Here is a 22,103-nt window from a genome sequence, read left to right on the forward strand (position 1 = left end):
CCCTTCAGCACCTCCTGCCCCCCCCCCATCAGCATCTCCTTCCCCCCCACCCCTTCAGCACCTCCGCCCCCCCCACCCCTTCAGCACCACCTGCCCCCCACCCCTTCAGCACCTCCCCCCACCCCTTCAGCACCTCCTGCCCCTGCCCCTTCAGCACCTCCTTACCCCCTCACCCCTTCAGCACCTCCTTCCCCCCCACCCCTTCAGCACCTCCTGCCCCCCACCCCTTCAGCACCTCCTGCCCCCCACCCCTTCAGCACCTCCTGCCCCCCACCCCTTCAGCACCTCCTGCCCCCCATCCCTTCAGCATCTTCTCCCCCCACCCCTTCAGCACCTCCTGCCCCCCACCCCTTCAGCATCTTCTCCCCCCACCCCTTCAGCACCTCCCCCCACCCCTTCAGCACCTCCTGCCCCCCACCCCTTCAGCACCTCCTGCCCCCCACCCCTTCAGCACCTCCCCCCACCCTTTCAGCACCTCCTTCCCCCCCACCCTTTCAGCACCTCCTGCCCCCCCACCCCTTCAGCACCTCCTGCCCCCCATCCCTTCAGCATCTTCTCCCCCCACCCCTTCAGCACCTCCTGCCCCCCACCCCTTCAGCATCTTCTCCCCCCACCCCTTCAGCACCTCCCCCCACCCCTTCAGCACCTCCTGCCCCCCACCCCTTCAGCACCTCCTGCCCCCCACCCCTTCAGCACCTCCCCCCACCCTTTCAGCACCTCCTTCCCCCCCCACCCTTTCAGCACCTCCTGCCCCCCACCCCTTCAGCACCTCCTGCCCCCCACCCCTTCAGCACCTCCTTCCCCCCCACCCCTTCAGCACCTCCTGCCCCCCACCCCTTCAGTGCCTCCTGCCCCCGCCCCTTCAGCACCTCCTTCCCTCCACCCCTTTAGCACCTCCTGCCCCCCACCCCTTCAGCACCTCCCCCCCACCCCTTCTGCACCTCCCCCCCACCCCTTCAGCACCTCCTGCCCCCCCCCCTTCAGCATCTCCTTCTCCCCACCCCTTCAGCACCTCCTCCCCCCCACCCCTTCAGCACCTCCTGCCCCCCTTCAGCATCTCCTTCCCCCCACCCCTTCAGCACCTCCTTCCCCCCACCCCTTCAGCACCTCCTGCCCCCCCTTCAGCATCTCCTTCTCCCCACCCCTTCAGCACCTCCTCCCCCCCACCCCTTCAGCACCTCCTTCCCCCCCACCCCTTCAGCACCTCCTTCCCCCCCACCCCTTCAGCACCTCCTTCCCCCCAACCCCTTCAGCACCTCCTTCCCCCCACCCCTTCAGCACCTTCTGCCCCCACCCCTTCAGCACCTCCTGCCCCCCACCCCTTCAGCACCTCATGTCCACTCTTTTACCCCCACCAACACCTCCCTCTATTCTATTACCCCTGCCAACCCCTCCCACTGCACCTCCACCTGTATATCTCTGAACATTCCCGTGTGTGTGTGTGTGTGTGTGTGTGAACCCACTCGGTGTCTGTGATCACTGTGACTGTAAACAGCCCTGTCTCTCTCTTTACCAGATTATCCGCGGGATGACCTCTGGAAGCCGAGTGTTTGAGTTCATGACGCTGGAACCGACAATCCCAGTGAAAGGTGGCTTCCAGATCCCAGTGCACGCCCTAGCTGGGATGGTGCAGTTCCACAATATTATTTTCAGGTATGTAAGAGCCAGATGAATCCGACAGTCTATGTACGTTGTGATGAATCAGCGAGCCTCCAGGGTAGGGAAAGGGTAAAAACAGCCACACACCTTTGCTTTATCAATTACAAAGCAAGTTCTTGCTTCATGTTGTTAACTGGTTCATGGAAAATGTGATGTTACATGGAACAATCTGTCTGAGGCTCATAAATCCCCCTCAGCGTTGCCTGCTCCCCACCTTACCCGAAACCAGGCTCACCGTGCGAGTTGAGAAGGTGCACAGCGAATACCGGGTTGCTGCTGGTAGGGTCAGGAAGGAGCTGGTGGGGGCTGGGGGGGACAGAGGTGAGGGGTTGTCGCTATGGGGACGGGGTCGAGCAGGGGGTGCTGGCCTGGGGCGGGCAGTCGACGGGTTATGGCTAGTCAACGGGGGAGGGGGGCGGGACGCCCTCTGATCCGGTTGGTCACCTGGAATGCGAGAGGATTGAATGGGCCGGTGAAGCGGTCGAGGGTACTTGCTCATCTGAGGGGGCTAAAGGCAGATGTGGCAATGCTTCAGGAGACCCACCTGAGGGTGGCGGACCAGGTCCGCCTGAGGAAGGGATGGGTGGGGCAGGTTTTCCACTCTGGGTTGGATGTGAAGAACCGGGGAGTGGCGATTCTGGTGGGGAAAAATGTGGTGTTTGAGGCATCGGACGTGGTGGCGGATAAGGGGGGTAGGTATGTTATGGTTAGGGGCAGGCTACAAGGAGAGAAGGTGGTACTGGCTAGTGTGTATGCCCCAAATTGGGACGATGCGGGCTTTATGAGGCCTATGTTGGGACGGGTCCCGGATCTGGAGGCGGGAGGTCTGATCATGGGGGGGGGGACTTTAATACGGTGTTGGATCCTTCACTGGATCGGTCCAGCTCTAGGACGGGTAGGAGGCCGGCGGCGGCCAAGGTACTGAGAGGGTTTATGGATCAGATGTGTGGGGTGGATCCATGGAGGTTTGTGAGGCCGAGGGCACGCGAGTACTCTTTCTTCTCCCACGTACATAGGGTCTACTCTCGGATAGATTTCTTCGTGGTGAGTAGGGGACTGATTCTGAGAGTGGAGGAGGCCGAGTATTCGGCCATTGCAATCTCCGACCACGCTCCACATTGGATAGAGTTGGAGATGGGGGAGGTGCGGGACCAACGTCCGTTGTGGCGGTTGGATGTGGGGTTGTTGGCGGAGGAGGAGGTGTGTAGGAGGGTCCGGGCAAGTATTGAGGGGTACCTCGAGGTGAATGATACGGGGGAGGTTCAGGTGGGGATGGTCTGGGAAGCCCTGAAGGCAGTGATTCGTGGGGAGCTGATATCCATCCGGGCACACAGCGAGAGGAGTGAGAGGGATAGACTGGTGGGAAAGATGCTGGAGGTAGACAGGAGGTATGCAGAGGCACCAGAGGAGGGACTGTTGGGGGAGAGGAGCAGCCTGCAGGCTAAATTTGATTTGCTGACCACTAGAAAGGCGGAGGCACAGTGGAGGAAGGCACAAGGGGCAGTGTACGAACATGGTGAAAAGGCGAGTAGGATGCTGGGTCATCAGCTCCGCAAGCGGGATGTGGCTAAGGAAATTGCTGGAGTGAGAGACAAGAGTGGGAAAGTGGTGCGGAAGTGGGTAGAGGTGAATGAGGTCTTCAAGGACTTTCACGGGGAACTGTACCGGTCGGAGCCAACGGGGGAGAGGAGGGGAATGGAGAGGTTCCTTGACGGGCTTTCTTTCCCGAAGGTGCAGGAGGAGAAGGTGGAGGGGTTGGGTGCGCCGATTGAGCTGGAGGAGCTAGTTAAGGGGATCGGGCAGATGCAGTCAGGGAAGGCACCGGGGCCGGATGGGTTCCCGGTGGAGTTTTATAAAAAGTTTGTGGACCTAGTTGGTGCGGACACTTAATGTGGCATGGGAAGGGGGGACTTTGCCCCCGACGATGTCGCGGGCGCTGATCTCGTTAATTTTAAAGAGGGACAAGGACCCCCAGCAGTGTGGTTCATACAGGCCCATATCTCTCCTCAACGTGGATGCTAAGGTCCTGGCAAAAATCCTGGCCACCAGGATAGAGGACTGGGATGAGTAGGTTCTAGGATGAGTAGGTTCTTTGGGGGTGAGGACAGGTGCCCCAGATGTTCGGGGAGTCCAGCAAATCACGCCCATATGTTCTGGGCATGCCCAGCACTGGAAGAATTCTGGAAGGGGGTGGCGGGGACGGTGTCGAGGGTGGTTGGATCCAGGGTCAAACCAGGGTGGGGACTCGCGATTTTTGGAGTTGCGGTAGAGCCGGAAGTGCAGGAGGCGAAAGAGGCCGGTGTCCTGGCCTTTGCGTCCCTAGTAGCCCGCCAAAGGATTCTGCTACAGTGGAAGGATGCAAGGCCCCCAAGCGTGGAGACCTGGATCAGTGACTTGGCGGGATTTATAAAATTGGAAAGGGTCAAATTTGCCCTGAGAGGATCAATACAAGGGTTCTATAAACGATGGCAGCCTTTTCTGGACTTCCTGGCTCAAAGATAGGTATCTTGGTCAATAGCAGCAGCAACCCGGGGTTATGATTGTTAATATTATTGTTATTTTTGGTATTTTACTATGGTGCGTTATTGTTGTATAAATTCAAAATTTTTCAATAAAAATTATTTAAAAAAAAAAGAGAAGGTGCACAGCGACAGGAACGTGAAACTTCGGCAATACAATAAAAATGCAGAGTTCGAATCGGAGAGTGACGTTAACATGTGACAACGTTGTGCGATGTGACAGAAAAAACGTTGTGCACAGAATCAACCTCCCTCAACATTGTCCCCACAATCACTCCCAAAATCCTGCAACACCCTCCCTAACAGCACACTGGATGTACATACACCACATGGACTGCAACGGTTCCAAGAATGTGGCTCACCATCACTTTCTCAAGGGAATTTATGGATGAGCTTCAATCAGGCTTTGGACAAGTTCCCACATGGGTGACTAATCAAAAAAGTAAGAGGCCATGGGATCCAGGGCCATTTGGCAAATTGGATCCAAAACTGGCTTTGTGGCAGGAGGCAGAGGGTGATGGTTGAAGGTTGTTTTTGTGAGTGGACGCCGGTGTCCAGTGATGTTCTGTAGGGATCGGTGTTGGGTCCCTTGCTGTTTGTAGTGTTCATTAATGATCGAAATGGGAATGTAAGGAGTATGATCAGTAAGCTTGGAGATGACACAAGAATTGGTATGGTAAATAGCGAGGAGGAAAGCCTTTGATTACAGGGCTGCTCAGATGGGCAGAGCAGTAGCAAGTGGAATTTAACGCTGAAAAGTGTGAGGTGATGCATTTTGGGAGGACAAACAAGGCAAAGGCATACACAATAAATGATGGGATGCTGGGAAGTACAGAGAACCAGAGGGACCTTGGGGAGCATGTCCATAAATCCCTGAAGGCAGCAACACAAGTAAATAATAATAATAATCTTTAACACGGTAATGAAGTCACTGTGAAAATCCCCTCGTCGCCACATTCCGGCGCCTGTTCGGGTACACAGAGGGAGAATTCAGAATGTCCAATTCACCTCAAGCATGTCTTTCGGGACTTGTGGGAGGAAACCGGAGCACCCGGAGGAAACCTACACAGACACGGGGAGAACCACAGACAGTGACCGAAGCCGGGAATCGAACCTGGAACCCTGCCGCTGTGAAGCCACAGTGCTAACCACTGTGCTGCCATGCCACCCGTAAGGTGGTTAAAGAAGGCTCTTTACACTCATCAAACACTTCCAGGACAGGTACAGCATGGGGTTAGATACAGAGTAAAGCTCCCTCTACACTGTCCCCATCAAACACTCCCAGGACAGGTACAGCACGGAGTTAGATGCAGAGTAAAGCTCTCTCTACACTGTCCCCATCAAACACTCCCAGGACAGGTACAGCACGGGGTTAGATACAGAGTAAAACTCCCTCTACACTGTCCCCATCAAACACTCCCAGGACAGGTACAGCGCGGGGTTAGATACAGAGTAAAGCTCCCTCTACACTGTCTCCATCAAACACTCCCAGGACATGTATAGTGTGCTCCAATCTCCACATGTTTTGGGCTTGCCCCAAACCTGCTGGGTTCTGGATAGCCTTCTCCGAGGCAATGTCCAAGGTTGTGGGGGTGAGGGTGAAGCCACGCCTGATGGTGCCAATCTCGGGGTTTCGGAGCACCCAGAGTTACACTTCGCTTCCCTAACTCCTAACTGCACGCCGGAGAATCCTGCTCGGCTGGCGATCAGCAGCACCACCCACAGCTGCAGACTGGCTCACTGACCTTTCGGAATTTCTCCACCTGGAGAAGATCAAATATGCCATCAGAGGGTCGGAGGAACGCTTTCTGGATACATGGGGCAATTTGTCAGTCTGTTCCAAAACCTGTTTGAGGCCAACAACAGCCAGTAGAGAGAGAAACTGGAAAGTAAAAGAAAAAAGAGAAAGAGGACCGGGGGGGGGGAGGTTTGGAAGAGAAGGGACAAAAGAAACAATGCAGAAGGCGGGGCAACCCCCCCCATCCACAAAGTGGACACGGCAAAAACCGACGGGGGGAGAAAAGAAAGGGGAGAAATGAGGAGGAGGGGGATCACACTCCCAGAACAAGGAGGGGCGGGGGGGAGGGAGGTGGGGGGGGGGGGGGGGGGGGGAGGGGGTTAGGAAGAGGGGGGTAAGGAAGACTGCGTTGAGTCAGACAGCGACAAACTAAATAGAGAAACTTAAGAAAAAATCTTTTGGACTGCACAATAAACAAAAATATTATAAATGCCCATAAAAAGATTTTTTTTAAATCGCTACACTACCAGAAGGATGGTGGAGGCTTTGGAGAGGGTGCAGAAGAGGCTTACCAGGAAGTTGCCTGGTCTGGAGTGTATTAGCTAAGAGGAGAGGTTGGCTAATCTAGGATTGCTTTCACTGGAATGACGGAGGTTGAGGGGCAACCTGATAGAGGTTTACAAAATTATGAGTGGCACAGACAGAGTGGATAGTCGGACACTTTTTTTCTCAGGGTGGAAAAGTCAATTACTAGGGGGCATAGGTTTATGGTGAGTGGGAGAAACTTTTTTTTAACAAACACTTTTATTGAGGTATTTTAGGCATATAGAAAAAGTGACATTGTACAGTACAAAAAAAAAGGCAAGACACAAATTACAAAATAAACATAGTGCAAACCAGGGCTCTGTTCACGCGAGTGGGAGAAACTTTAGAGGAGATGTGCGAGGCAAGTTTTTTTACACAGAGGGTGGTGAGTGTCTGGAACTCGCTGCCTGGGTAGGTGGTGGAAGCTAGCGAGGTTTAAGAGGCACCTTGACAAATACATGAATAAAATGGGAATAGAGGGATACGGACCTTGGAAGTACAGAAGGTTTTAGTTTAGACAGGCATCATGATCGGCGCAGGCTTGGAGGGCTAAAGGGCCTGTTCCTGTGCTGTACTGTTCTATGTTCCATCTCCTCATCATGCCAGAAACCTCTATACCCTGGAATACTGAGTTGCCAGTCCTACCCTTCTTTTAACCACCTCTGTTGTTGCAACACTCAGTCTTACTGATTGCAACATTATCATTTTCCCACATGCTGATCAACACTCTCAGTTCGCCTGCCTTACCAGACAGGCTCCTTGTATTCAAATAGATGCAAGTTAGCCTCCCAAACCTCCCATGTGCCTGATCATCCCCATGTCTCCTCTGCCTGCTGGACTCACCTAGTTTCTTTATATATTTGATTGAACTTTGTTCCCAACTGTACATCTGCGTTCTGTCCCATTCCCCAGCCAAATTAGTTTGAAACCTCCCAATAGCAGAAGCAAACCTCCCAGCAAGGATATTGGTTTAGGTGCAACCCGTCCAACTTGTAAAGTCCCACCTGCCCCAGAAACTGCCCCAATGGTCCATAAATCTAAAGCCCTACCCCCCACACCATCCCCTTAGCATTCATCTGACCTATCTTCCTATTCCTAAACTCAGCACATGGCAATGGAGGTAATCCAGAGATTACAACCTTAGAAGTTCTGTCCTTTAATCTACTACCTAACTCACTAAATTCCTGTTAGATTTAGATTTGTTATGTGTACCGGGATACAGTGAAAAGTATTGTTCTGAGTACAGTCCAGACAGATTGTTCCATACTCGAAAAAAATAGGACATACGATAAATACACAATGTAAACACATGGACACAGACATCGGGTGAATCATACGGAGTGGAGTGCTACAACTGTAGAGAAGATGCGTAGAGTGATCAGCTCAGTCCATAAGAGGGTCTGGTAACAGTGGGGAAGAAGCTATTTTTAAATCTGTTGGTGCGTGTTCTCAGACTTTTGTATCTTCTGCCCGATGGAAGAGGTTGGAAGAGAGGATAGCCTGGGTGGGATCTTTGATTATGCTGCCCGCTTTCCCAAGGCAGCGGGAGGTGTAGACAGAGTCAGTGGAAGGGAGGCGGGTTCACGAGATGGACTGGGCTGTGTTCACGACTCTCTGTAGTTTCTTCCAGTCTGGGGCTGAGCAATTGCCAGATCAGGCTGTGATGCAGCCAGATAGGATGTAAAAAATGGTAAGAGTCAATGTGGACATGCCGAATTTCCTTAGTTTCTTGAGGAAGTGTAGGCGCTGTTGTGCTTTCTTGGTCATTGCGTTGACGTGGGTGGACGTGTTACAGGAAATTATTGGGGATTGGCAGGAGTCAGATCTGAGGTTACATCAGATCTGCCATGATGTTAGGAAATGGTGGAGCACATTCAGCAGATGAATAGCCCCCTCCTCCTTGTTTGCATGTTCATCTGTTATTTATAATTCATTTCAGGGATGAAGGAGTCCCTGGTGATGCTGGCATTTATTGCCCTGGAGGATGTATTGGGCCTGTTCCTTGATTCACTGCGGTCCAAGTGATACAGCCACACCCAAGGTGCTATTGGGGAGGGATTTTCCAGTAATTTGACCCAGTGACAGTGAAGGGACGGCGATATATTTCCAAGTCAGAGTGGTGAGTGAGTTGGAGGGGAACCTCCAGGTGGTGGGGGTCCCAGGTATCTGCTGATCTTGTCCTTCTAGATGGTAGTGGTCGTGGGTTTGGAAGGTGCTGCCTGAGGAGCCTTGGTGAGTTGGATGGTGTTGAGCTTCTTGAGTGTTGTTGGAGCTGCACCCATCCAGGCAAATGGAGAGTATTCCATCCCACTCCTGACTTGTGCCTTGTAGATGGTGGACAGGCTTTGTGGAGTCAGGAGATTAGTTACTCGAAGGAATAACCATCCTCTAACCTGTTCTTTCACAGCCACAGTATTTATATCAAAGCAAAATACTACAGATGCTGGAAATCTGGGGCAGGATTCTCCCCAGCCCTGGGCCGGAGAATCCCCGACGCCGGCACGCGATTCTCCGCCTCGGTGCCATTGTGGCGCGAGGCCGGTTGCGAGGCTCTACGCGGCCGGCCCGCCAATTCTCCGGACCGGATGGGCCGAGCGGCTGTAAGAAAAGAGCCGAGTCCCGCCGGCGCCGTTCTAACCTGCTGTGGGCCGGCGGGACCTCGGCGTGGAAGGGTCGGGTGGCGGCCTTTGTGGGGGGAGGGGGGTCCGACTCCAGGGGGGCCTCCGATGTGGCCTGGCCTGCGATCGGGGCCCACCATTCGTCGGGCCGGTCTCTGTGGCTGCGGGCCTCCTGTCCTACGCGCCGGCTCCTGTAGTCATGCGTCATGTGGCGTCGGGGCCGGTGCTTTGAATGAGGCCAGTGCGCGTTGGCGCCGGCGCAACTGCACAAGCGCGATCCCGCGGCGCACAGTTCGCACCAGGATCTGCAGCTGGAGCAGCGCTGGCATGAACAGTGCGACGGCGTTTACAACGGCGTGGACACTCCGCCGCGGGGTTGGAGAATCCTGCCCCAGATATAAAACAGAAACTATTGGAAAAATTCAACATGTCTGGCAGCATCTGTGAGAGAGAAACCGAGTTAATGTTTTGAGTCCATATGACGTCTTCAGAGCTGTGAAACGTTAACTCTGTTTCTCTGTGCACAGTATTTCTGTGGCTGGTTCTGTTGAGTTTGGGTTATTGGTGAATTCTGGGATGCAGATGGAGTTTGACAATGATAATGCTGTTTAATGTCATAGGGAGATGGTTAGATCCTCTCTTGATAAGGTTGACCATTGGCTGGCACTTGTGTGGCCACTTATTAGTCTAAAGCTGGATGCTGTCTGAGTATCGCTGCATATACACACAGACTGCATCATTCTGTGCTGAATTGGAGCTGGACTCTGTGTAATCATCAACAATCAGCTCAGATCTGACCCTGAAATGTGTGCAAAGCAAGGGCCTGGAAACAGCAATGAGGTGAATGGTGATAATCATTTGGAGGAATGCATTTCGTGCAGCGGAATACCCCTACCCTTCTTCATAATCGGCCAATGCAATCTTTCACATCTACCTGAGTGGGAAAATGGATCCTTAGTGCTCCAATCAAGTGTCAGCCCGGAATACGGACTCAGCTTTGGTTAGTTGCCGGAGAGGTGAGATTCTAACCATTGTTTTATCAACAGCAATTACATCACCCTCTTGTGGAAGGAGTACAACCATTTTTGTCTGTTCCTTTAGCTACCCCACCAGACCTGGTCATGTGGTGCTGCACAACCTCAATCTCACATTGCCAGCCTCAAAAACAGTAGCTATTGTGGGACAATCTGGGACAGGTGAGTACAGACTGACGGGTCTCTGATATCAGTGTGTGTGGGACAGTGTGGGACAGTTTGATGGGTCTCTGATATCAGTGAGTGTGGGACAGTGTGGGACAGTTTGATGGGTCTCTGATATCAGTGAGTGTGGGACAGTGTGGGACAGTTTGATGGGTCACTGATATCAGTGTGTGTGGGACAGTGGGGGACAGTTTGACGGGTCTCTGATATCAGTGTGTGTGGGACAGTGTGGGACAGTTTGACGGGTCTCTGATATCAGTGAGTGTGGGACAGTGTGGGACAGTTTGATGGGTCTCTGATATCAGTGAGTGTGGGACAGTGGGGGACAGTTTGACGGGTCTCTGATATCAGTGTGTGTGGGACAGTGTGGGACAGTTTGATGGGTCTCTGATATCAGTGAGTGTGGGACAGTGTGGGACAGTTTGATGGGTCTCTGATATCAGTGAGTGTGGGACAGTGGGGGACAGTTTGACGGGTCTCTGATATCAGTCAGTGTGGGACAGTGTGGGACAGTTTGATGGGTCTCTGATATCAGTGTGTGTGGGACAGTGTGGGACAGTTTGATGGGTCTCTGATATCAGTGAGTGTGGGACAGTGGGGGACAGTTTGATGGGTCTCTGATATCAGTGAGTGTGGGACAGTGGGGGACAGTTTGATGGGTCTCTGATATCAGTGAGTGTGGGACAGTGTGGGACAGTTTGATGGGTCTCTGATATCAGTGAGTGAGGGACAGGGGGGGACAGTTTGATGGGTCTCTGATATCAGTGAGTGTGGGACAGTTTGATGGGTCTCTGATATCAGTGAGTGTGGGACAGTGTGGGACAGTTTGATGGGTCTCTGATATCAGTGAGTGTGGGACAGTGGGGGACAGTTTGATGGGTCTCTGATATCAGTCAGTGTGGGGCAGTGGGGGACAGTTTGATGGGTCTCTGATATCAGTGTGTGTGGGACAGTGGGGGACAGTTTGATGGGTCTCTGATATCAGTCAGTGTGGGACAGTTTGATGGGTCTCTGATATCAGTGAGTGTGGGGCAGTGGGGGACAGTTTGATGGGTCTCTGATATCAGTCAGTGTGGGACAGTTTGATGGGTCTCTGATATCAGTGTGTGTGGGACAGTGGGGGACAGTTTGATGGGTCTCTGATATCAGTGTGTGTGGGACAGTGGGGGACAGTTTGATGGGTCTCTGATATCAGTCAGTGTGGGACAATTTGATGGGTCTCTGATATCAGTGTGTGTGGGACAGTGTGGGACAGTTTGATGGGTCTCTGATATCAGTGAGTGAGGGACAGTGTGGGACAGTTTGACGGGTCTCTGATATCAGTGAGTGAGGGACAGTGGGGGACAGTTTGATGGGTCTCTGATATCAGTGAGTGTGGGACAGTGGGGGACAGTTTGACGGGTCTCTGATATCAGTGAGTGTGGGACAGTGTGGGACAGTTTGATGGGTCTCTGATATCAGTGAGTGTGGGACAGTGTGGGACAGTTTGACGGGTCTCTGATATCAGTGAGTCTGGGACAGTTTGATGGGTCTCTGATATCAGTGAGTGTGGGACAGTGTGGGACAGTTTGATGGGTCTCTGATATCAGTGAGTGTGGGACAGTGGGGGACAGTTTGATGGGTCTCTGATATCAGTGAGTGTGGGACAGTGGGGGACAGTTTGATGGGTCTCTGATATCAGTGAGTGTGGGACAGTGTGGGACAGTTTGATGGGTCTCTGATATCAGTGTGTGTGGGACAGTGGGGGACAGTTTGATGGGTCTCTGATATCAGTGAGTCTGGGACAGTTTGATGGGTCTCTGATATCAGTGAGTGTGGGACAGTGTGGGACAGTTTGATGGGTCTCTGATATCAGTGAGTGTGGGACAGTGTGGGACAGTTTGATGGGTCTCTGATATCAGTGAGTGTGGGACAGTGTGGGACAGTTTGATGGGTCTCTGATATCAGTGAGTGTGGGACAGTGTGGGACAGTTTGATGGGTCTCTGATATCAGTGTGTGTGGGACAGTGGGGGACAGTTTGATGGGTCTCTGATATCAGTGAGTCTGGGACAGTTTGATGGGTCTCTGATATCAGTGAGTGTGGGACAGTGGGGGACAGTTTGATGGGTCTCTGATATCAGTGAGTGTGGGACAGTGGGGGACAGTTTGATGGGTCTCTGATATCAGTGAGTGTGGGACAGTGTGGGACAGTTTGATGGGTCTCTGATATCAGTGAGTGTGGGACAGTTTGATGGGTCTCTGATATCAGTGAGTGTGGGACAGTGGGGGACAGTTTGATGGGTCTCTGATATCAGTCAGTGTGGGACAGTTTGGGACAGTTTGATGGGTCTCTGATATCAGTGAGTGTGGGACAGTGGGGGACAGTTTGATGGGTCTCTGATATCAGTGAGTGTGGGACAGTTTGGGACAGTTTGATGGGTCTCTGATATCAGTGAGTGTGGGACAGTGTGGGACAGTTTTTTTTTTTTATAAATGTTTTTATTCAGTTTTCATATTTTATATTGAACAAATTACAAATTGTTAGGAGAAAAAAAACAACAAACAAACACGCAAAAATTAACATACATATTTACAGGTAAGCATCTTCGTAGTAGTAACTGTGCCCGCCCCCCCCCCCCCCCCCCAACATGTTTATTTAGTTTGGTTTTGGGCCTTAGCTAGCCATCGAACCCCCGTACCGAACCTGTAGCCCCTCCCGCTACCTTCCCCCGACTATTCTTCCTCTTGTACATTGGCCACAAATAGGTCCCGGAACAGTTGCATGAATGGCTCCCACGTTCTGTGGAAGCCGTCGTCCGACCCTCGGATGGCAAATTTGATTTTCTCCATTTGGAGAGATTCCGAGAGGTCGGACAGCCAATCCGCAGCTCTGGGCGGTGCTGCTGACCGCCAGCCAAACAGGATTCTACGGCGGGCGATCAGGGAGGCAAAGGCAAGGGCGTCCGCCCTCCTCCCCAGGAATAGATCTGGCTGTTCTGAAACCCCGAAGACCGCCACTATCGGGCATGGCTCCACCCTCACTCCCACCACTTTGGACATAACCTCGAAGAAGGCTGTCCAGTACTCCACGAGTCTGGGGCAAGACCAGAACATGTGGGCGTGGTTGGCCGGGCCTCTTTGGCACCGTTCACATCTGTCTTCCACCTCCGGGAAGAACCTACTCATACGGGTTCTTGTTAAGTGGGCTCTATGTACCACTTTTAGTTGCGTCAGGCTGAGCCTTGCGCACGTGGAGGTGGAGTTGACCCTATGCAGTGCTTCGCTCCAGAGTCCCCACCCTATCTCCATCCCCAGGTCGTCCTCCCATTTCCTTCTTGTTGCGTCCAGTACGGTGTCGTCCCTATCTACCAGTCGGTCATACATGTCACTACAGTTCCCTTTCTCTAGGATACTTGCGTCCAGTAGGTCTTCCAGTAGTGTCTGTCGTGGCGGTTGTGGGTACGTCCTTGTCTCCTTTCGTAGGAAGTTTTTGAGCTGCAGGTACCGTAGCTCGTTCCCCCCAGCTAGCTGAAACTTCTCTGTCAGTTCGTCCAGTGTTGCGATCCTGTCGTCCGTGTATAGGTCCCTGACTGTCAGTGTCCCCCCGTCCTGCCTCCACCTTTTGAAGGTGGCGTCAGTCAGTGCTGGTGTGAACCTATGGTTGTTGCAGATGGGAGCCCTGTTCGACATTTTGGTCAGGCCAAGTTGCTGCCGCAGTTGGTTCCAGGATTGGAGGGTGGCTGTCACCACTGGGCTGCTGGAGTGTTTTTTGGGTGGGGATGGGAGTGCTGCCGTGGCGAGGGCCCGGAGGGAGGTTCCCATGCAGGAGGCCTCCTCCGCACGCACCCACTCAGCCTCTGGCTCCTGGATCCATCCCCTTACTCGCTCGGCTGTTGCTGCCCAGTGGTAGAATTGTAGATTCGGGAGGGCTAGCCCTCCCCTGGTTTTTGTTTTTTGTAAGACCTTCTTTGGGATCCTAGCATTTTTACCCCCCCATACGAACGCCATGATGAGTTTGTCCAGCGCTTTGAAAAAGGCCTTGGGGATGTAGATCGGAATGGATCTAAACAGGAAGAGGAACCTGGGCAGTACGTTCATTTTGATCGTCTGAACTCTCCCCGCGAGGGAGAGCGGGAGTGTGTTCCATCTTTGCAGGCAGTGTGGGACAGTTTGATGGGTCTCTGATATCAGTGTGTGTGGGACAGTGGGGGACAGTTTGATGGGTCTCTGATATCAGTGAGTGTGGGACAGTGGGGGACAGTTTGATGGGTCTCTGATATCAGTGAGTGAGGGACAGGGGGGGACAGTTTGATGGGTCTCTGATATCAGTGAGTGTGGGACAGTGGGGGACAGTTTGATGGGTCTCTGATATCAGTGAGTGTGGGACAGTGGGGGACAGTTTGATGGGTCTCTGATATCAGTGAGTGTGGGACAGGGGGGGACAGTTTGATGGGTCTCTGATATCAGTGAGTGTGGGACAGTTTGATGGGTCTCTGATATCAGTGAGTGTGGGACAGTGTGGGACAGTTTGACGGGTCTCTGATATCAGTGAGTGTGGGACAGTTTGATGGGTCTCTGATATCAGTCAGTGTGGGACAGTTTGACGGGTCTCTGATATCAGTCAGTGTGGGACAGTTTGGGACAGTTTGATGGGTCTCTGATATCAGTGAGTGTGGGACAGTGTGGGACAGTTTGATGGGTCTCTGATATCAGTCAGTATGGGACAGTGTGGGACAGTTTGATGGGTCTCTGATATCAGTGAGTGTGGGACAGTGTGGGACAGTTTGATGGGTCTCTGATATCTGTGAGTGTGGGACAGTGTGGGACAGTGGGGGACAGTTTGATGGGTCTCTGATATCAGTCAGTGTGGGACAGTGTGGGACAGTTTGACGGGTATCTGATATCAGTGAGTGGGGGACAGTTTGATGGGTCTCTGATATCAGTGAGTCTGGGACAGTTTGATGGGTCTCTGATATCAGTGAGTGTGGGACAGTGTGGGACAGTTTGAGGGGTCTCTGATATCAGTAAGTGTGGGACAGTGGGGGACAGTTTGATGGGTCTCTGATATCAGTGAGTGTGGGACAGTGTGGGACAGTTTGAGGGGTCTCTGATATCAGTAAGTGTGGGACAGTGGGGGACAGTTTGATGGGTCTCTGATATCAGTGTGTGTGGGACAGGGGGGGACAGTTTGATGGGTCTCTGATATCAGTGAATGTGGGACAGTGTGGGACAGTTTGATGGGTCTCTGATATCAGTGTGTGTGGGACAGTGGGGGACAGTTTGATGGGTCTCTGATATCAGTCAGTGTGGGACAGTGTGGGACAGTTTGACGTGTCTCTGATATCAGTGAGTGTGGGACAGTGTGGGACAGTTTGATGGGTCTCTGATATCAGTGAGTGTGGGACAGTTTGACGGGTCTCTGATATCAGTGTGTGTGGGACAGTGGGGGACAGTTTGAGGGGTCTCTGATATCAGTGAGTGTGGGACAGTTTGACGGGTCTCTGATATCAGTGAGTGTGGGACAGTGTGGGACAGTTTGACGGGTCTCTGATATCAGTGAGTGTGGGACAGTGGGGGACAGTTTGACGGGTCACTGATATCAGTGAATGTGGGACAGTGGGGGACAGTTTGATGGGTCTATGATATCAGTGAGTGTGGGACAGTGTGGGACAGTTTGATGGGTCTCTGATATCAGTGAATGTGGGACAGTGGGGGACAGTTTGATGGGTCTCTGATATCAGTGTGTGTGAGACAGTTTGATGGGTCTCTGATATCAGTCAGTGTGGGACAGTTTGATGGGTCTCTGATATCAGTGAGTGTGAGACAGTGGGGGACAGTTTGATGGGTCTCTGATATCAGTGAGTGTGGGACAGTGTGGGACAGTTTGATGGGTCTCTGATATCAGTGTATGTGGGACAGTGTGGGACAGTTTGACGGGTCTCTGTTATCAGTGAGTGTGGGACAGTGGGGGACAGTTTGATGGGTCTCTGATATCAGTGTATGTGGGACAGTGTGGGACAGTTTGACGGGTCTCTGATATCAGTGAGTGTGGGACAGTGTGGGACAGTTTGACGGGTCTCTGATATCAGTGAGTGTGGGGGGGGGGACAGTTTGACGGGTCTCTGATATCAGTGTATGTGGGACAGTTTGACGGGTCTCTGATATCAGTCAGTGTGGGACAGTGGGGGACAGTTTGACGGGTCTCTGATATCAGTGAGTGTGGGACAGTGTGGGACAGTTTGACGGGTCTCTGATATCAGTGAGTGTGGGGGGGGGACAGTTTGACGGGTCTCTGATATCAGTGTATGTGGGACAGTTTGACGGGTCTCTGATATCAGTGAGTGTGGGACAGTTTGACGGGTCTCTGATATCAGTCAGTGTGGGACAGTGTGGGACAGTTTGATGGGTCTCTGATATCAGTGAGTGTGGGACAGTGTGGGACAGTTTGACGGGTCTCTGATATCAGTCAGTGTGGGACAGTTTGACGGGTCTCTGATATCAGTGAGTGTGGGACAGTGTGGGACAGTTTGATGGGTCTCTGATATCAGTGAGTGTGGGACAGTGGGGCACAGTTTGATGGGTCTCTGATATCAGTGTATGTGGGACAGTGGGGGACAGTTTGATGGGTCTCTGATATCAGTGAGTGTGGGACAGTGGGGGACAGTTTGATGGGTCTCTGATATCAGTGAGTGTGGGACAGTGTGGGACAGTTTGATGGGTCTCTGATATCAGTGAGTGTGGGACAGTGTGGGACAGTTTGATGGGTCTCTGATATCAGTGAGTGTGGGACAGTGTGGGACAGTTTGATGGGTCTCTGATATCAGTGAGTGTGGGACAGTGTGGGACAGTTTGATGGGTCTCTGATATCAGTCAGTATGGGACAGTGTGGGACAGTTTGAGGGGTCTCTGATATCAGTGAGTGTGGGACAGTTTGATGGGTCTCTGATATCAGTGAGTGTGGGACAGTGTGGGACAGTTTGATGGGTATCTGATATCAGTGAGTGTGGGACAGTGTGGGACAGTTTGATGGGTCTCTGATATCAGTCAGTGTGGGACAGTGTGGGACAGTTTGAGGGGTCTCTGATATCAGTGAGTGTGGGACAGGGGGGGACAGTTTGACGGGTCTCTGATATCAGTGTGTGTGGGACAGTGGGGGACAGTTTGACGGGTCTCTGATATCAGTGAGTGTGGGACAGTGTGGGACAGTTTGATGGGTCTCTGATATCAGTGAGTGTGGGACAGTGGGGGACAGTTTGACGGGTCTCTGATATCAGTGAGTGTGGGACAGTGTGGGACAGTTTGATGGGTCTCTGATATCAGTGACTGTGGGACAGTGTGGGACAGTTTGATGGGTCTCTGATATCAGTGAGTGTGGGACAGTGTGGGACAGTTTGATGGGTATCTGATATCAGTCAGTGTGGGACAGTTTGATGGGTCTATGATATCAGTGTGTGTGGGACAGTGTGGGACAGTTTGATGGGTCTATGATATCAGTGTGTGTGGGACAGTGTGGGACAGTTTGATGGGTCTATGATATCAGTGTGTGTGGGACAGTGTGGGACAGTTTGATGGGTCTCTGATATCAGTGAGTGTGGGACAGGGGGGGACAGTTTGATGGGTCTCTGATATCAGTGAGTGTGGGACAGTGTGGGACAGTTTGACGGGTCTCTGATATCAGTGTGTGTGGGACAGTGTGGGACAGTTTGATGGGTCTCTGATATCAGTGAGTGTGGGACAGTGTGGGACAGTTTGATGGGTCTCTGATATCAGTGAGTGTGGGACAGTGTGGGACAGTTTGATGGGTCTCTGATATCAGTGAGTGTGGGACAGTGTGGGACAGTTTGACGGGTCTCTGATATCAGTGAGTGTGGGACAGTCTGGGACAGTTTGATGGGTCTCTGATATCAGTGAGTGTGGGACAGTGTGGGACAGTTTGATGGGTCTCTGATATCAGTGAGTGTGGGACAGTGTGGGACAGTTTGATGGGTCTCTGATATCAGTGAGTGTGGGACAGTGTGGGACAGTTTGATGGGTCTCTGATATCAGTGAGTGTGGGACAGTGGGGGACAGTTTGATGGGTCTCTGATATCAGTGTGTGTGGGACAGTTTGATGGGTCTCTGATATCAGTGAGTGTGGGACAGTGTGGGACAGTTTGACGGGTCTCTGATATCAGTGTGTGTGGGACAGTGTGGGACAGTTTGATGGGTCTCTGATATCAGTGAGTGTGGGACAGTGGGGGACAGTTTGATGGGTCTCTGATATCAGTCAGTGTGGGACAGTGTGGGACAGTTTGACGGGTCTCTGATATCAGTGAGTGTGGGACAGTTTGATGGGTCTCTGATATCAGTGAGTGTGGGACAGTTTGATGGGTCTCTGATATCAGTGTGTGTGGGACAGTGTGGGACAGTTTGATGGGTCTCTGATATCAGTGAGTGTGGGACAGTGTGGGACAGTTTGATGGGTCTCTGATATCAGTCAGTGTGGGACAGTTTGACGGGTCTCTGATATCAGTGAGTGTGGGACAGTTTGATGGGTCTCTGATATCAGTGAGTGTGGGACAGTTTGGGACAGTTTGACGGGTCTTTTGGGTGGGGATGGGAGTGCTGCCGTGGCGAGGGCCCGGAGGGAGGTTCCCATGCAGGAGGCCTCCTCCGCACGCACCCACTCAGCCTCTGGCTCCTGGATCCATCCCCTTACTCGCTCGGCTGTTGCTGCCCAGTGGTAGAATTGTAGATTCGGGAGGGCTAGCCCTCCCCTGGTTTTTGTTTTTTGTAAGACCTTCTTTGGGATCCTAGCATTTTTACCCCCCCATACGAACGCCATGATGAGTTTGTCCAGCGCTTTGAAAAAGGCCTTGGGGATGTAGATCGGAATGGATCTAAACAGGAAGAGGAACCTGGGCAGTACGTTCATTTTGATCGTCTGAACTCTCCCCGCGAGGGAGAGCGGGAGTGTGTTCCATCTTTGCAGGCAGTGTGGGACAGTTTGATGGGTCTCTGATATCAGTGTGTGTGGGACAGTGGGGGACAGTTTGATGGGTCTCTGATATCAGTGAGTGTGGGACAGTGGGGGACAGTTTGATGGGTCTCTGATATCAGTGAGTGAGGGACAGGGGGGGACAGTTTGATGGGTCTCTGATATCAGTGAGTGTGGGACAGTGGGGGACAGTTTGATGGGTCTCTGATATCAGTGAGTGTGGGACAGTGGGGGACAGTTTGATGGGTCTCTGATATCAGTGAGTGTGGGACAGGGGGGGACAGTTTGATGGGTCTCTGATATCAGTGAGTGTGGGACAGTTTGATGGGTCTCTGATATCAGTGAGTGTGGGACAGTGTGGGACAGTTTGACGGGTCTCTGATATCAGTGAGTGTGGGACAGTTTGATGGGTCTCTGATATCAGTCAGTGTGGGACAGTTTGAGGGGTCTCTGATATCAGTGAGTGTGGGACAGTGGGGGACAGTTTGATGGGTCTCTGATATCAGTCAGTGTGGGACAGTTTGGGACAGTTTGATGGGTCTCTGATATCAGTGAGTGTGGGACAGTGTGGGACAGTTTGATGGGTCTCTGATATCAGTCAGTATGGGACAGTGTGGGACAGTTTGATGGGTCTCTGATATCAGTGAGTGTGGGACAGTGTGGGACAGTTTGATGGGTCTCTGATATCTGTGAGTGTGGGACAGTGTGGGACAGTGGGGGACAGTTTGATGGGTCTCTGATATCAGTCAGTGTGGGACAGTGTGGGACAGTTTGACGGGTATCTGATATCAGTGAGTGGGGGACAGTTTGATGGGTCTCTGATATCAGTGAGTCTGGGACAGTTTGATGGGTCTCTGATATCAGTGAGTGTGGGACAGTGTGGGACAGTTTGAGGGGTCTCTGATATCAGTAAGTGTGGGACAGTGGGGGACAGTTTGATGGGTCTCTGATATCAGTGAGTGTGGGACAGTGTGGGACAGTTTGAGGGGTCTCTGATATCAGTAAGTGTGGGACAGTGGGGGACAGTTTGATGGGTCTCTGATATCAGTGTGTGTGGGACAGGGGGGGACAGTTTGATGGGTCTCTGATATCAGTGAATGTGGGACAGTGTGGGACAGTTTGATGGGTCTCTGATATCAGTGTGTGTGGGACAGTGGGGGACAGTTTGATGGGTCTCTGATATCAGTCAGTGTGGGACAGTGTGGGACAGTTTGACGTGTCTCTGATATCAGTGAGTGTGGGACAGTGTGGGACAGTTTGATGGGTCTCTGATATCAGTGAGTGTGGGACAGTTTGACGGGTCTCTGATATCAGTGAGTGTGGGACAGTTTGACGGGTCTCTGATATCAGTGAGTGTGGGACAGTGTGGGACAGTTTGACGGGTCTCTGATATCAGTGAGTGTGGGACAGTGGGGGACAGTTTGACGGGTCACTGATATCAGTGAATGTGGGACAGTGGGGGACAGTTTGATGGGTCTATGATATCAGTGAGTGTGGGACAGTGTGGGACAGTTTGATGGGTCTCTGATATCAGTGAATGTGGGACAGTGGGGGACAGTTTGATGGGTCTCTGATATCAGTGTGTGTGGGACAGTGTGGGACAGTTTGATGGGTCTCTGATATCAGTCAGTGTGGGACAGTTTGATGGGTCTCTGATATCAGTGAGTGTGAGACAGTGGGGGACAGTTTGATGGGTCTCTGATATCAGTGAGTGTGGGACAGTGTGGGACAGTTTGATGGGTCTCTGATATCAGTGTATGTGGGACAGTGTGGGACAGTTTGACGGGTCTCTGTTATCAGTGAGTGTGGGACAGTGGGGGACAGTTTGATGGGTCTCTGATATCAGTGTATGTGGGACAGGGGGGGACAGTTTGATGGGTCTCTGATATCAGTGTATGTGGGACAGTGTGGGACAGTTTGACGGGTCTCTGATATCAGTGAGTGTGGGACAGTGTGGGACAGTTTGACGGGTCTCTGATATCAGTGAGTGTGGGGGGGGGACAGTTTGACGGGTCTCTGATATCAGTGTATGTGGGACAGTTTGACGGGTCTCTGATATCAGTGAGTGTGGGACAGTTTGACGGGTCTCTGATATCAGTCAGTGTGGGACAGTTTGGGACAGTTTGATGGGTCTCTGATATCAGTGAGTGTGGGACAGTGTGGGACAGTTTGACGGGTCTCTGATATCAGTGAGTGTGGGGGGGGGACAGTTTGACGGGTCTCTGATATCAGTGTATGTGGGACAGTTTGACGGGTCTCTGATATCAGTGAGTGTGGGACAGTTTGACGGGTCTCTGATATCAGTCAGTGTGGGACAGTGTGGGACAGTTTGATGGGTCTCTGATATCAGTGAGTGTGGGACAGTGTGGGACAGTTTGACGGGTCTCTGATATCAGTGAGTGTGGGACAGTGTGGGACAGTTTGATGGGTCTCTGATATCAGTGTATGTGGGACAGTGGGGGACAGTTTGATGGGTCTCTGATATCAGTGAGTGTGGGACAGTGGGGGACAGTTTGATGGGTCTCTGATATCAGTGAGTGTGGGACAGTGTGGGACAGTTTGATGGGTCTCTGATATCAGTGAGTGTGGGACAGTGTGGGACAGTTTGATGGGTCTCTGATATCAGTGAGTGTGGGACAGTGTGGGACAGTTTGATGGGTCTCTGATATCAGTCAGTGTGGGACAGTGTGGGACAGTTTGAGGGGTCTCTGATATCAGTGAGTGTGGGACAGTTTGATGGGTCTCTGATATCAGTGAGTGTGGGACAGTTTGATGGGTATCTGATATCAGTGAGTGTGGGACAGTGTGGGACAGTTTGATGGGTCTCT

The 22,103-nt window shown here is 52.3% G+C and overlaps 1 protein-coding gene across 1 annotated transcript in view; it reads left to right on the plus strand.

The window, feature by feature from the left end:
• LOC119972896 (mitochondrial potassium channel ATP-binding subunit-like) overlaps positions 1-22,103 on the plus strand; it is a 91,023-nt gene that overhangs the window by 52,255 nt on the left and 16,665 nt on the right. The window contains exons 10-11 of the mRNA XM_038810441.1: positions 1,517-1,653; positions 10,221-10,315. Of these exons, the coding sequence (XP_038666369.1) occupies positions 1,517-1,653; positions 10,221-10,315 (232 nt within the window). The remainder of the gene's footprint in view (positions 1-1,516; positions 1,654-10,220; positions 10,316-22,103) is intronic.

Source organism: Scyliorhinus canicula, chromosome 10 (assembly GCF_902713615.1).
Source record: "Scyliorhinus canicula chromosome 10, sScyCan1.1, whole genome shotgun sequence".
Classification (NCBI taxonomy): Eukaryota; Metazoa; Chordata; class Chondrichthyes; order Carcharhiniformes; family Scyliorhinidae; genus Scyliorhinus; species Scyliorhinus canicula.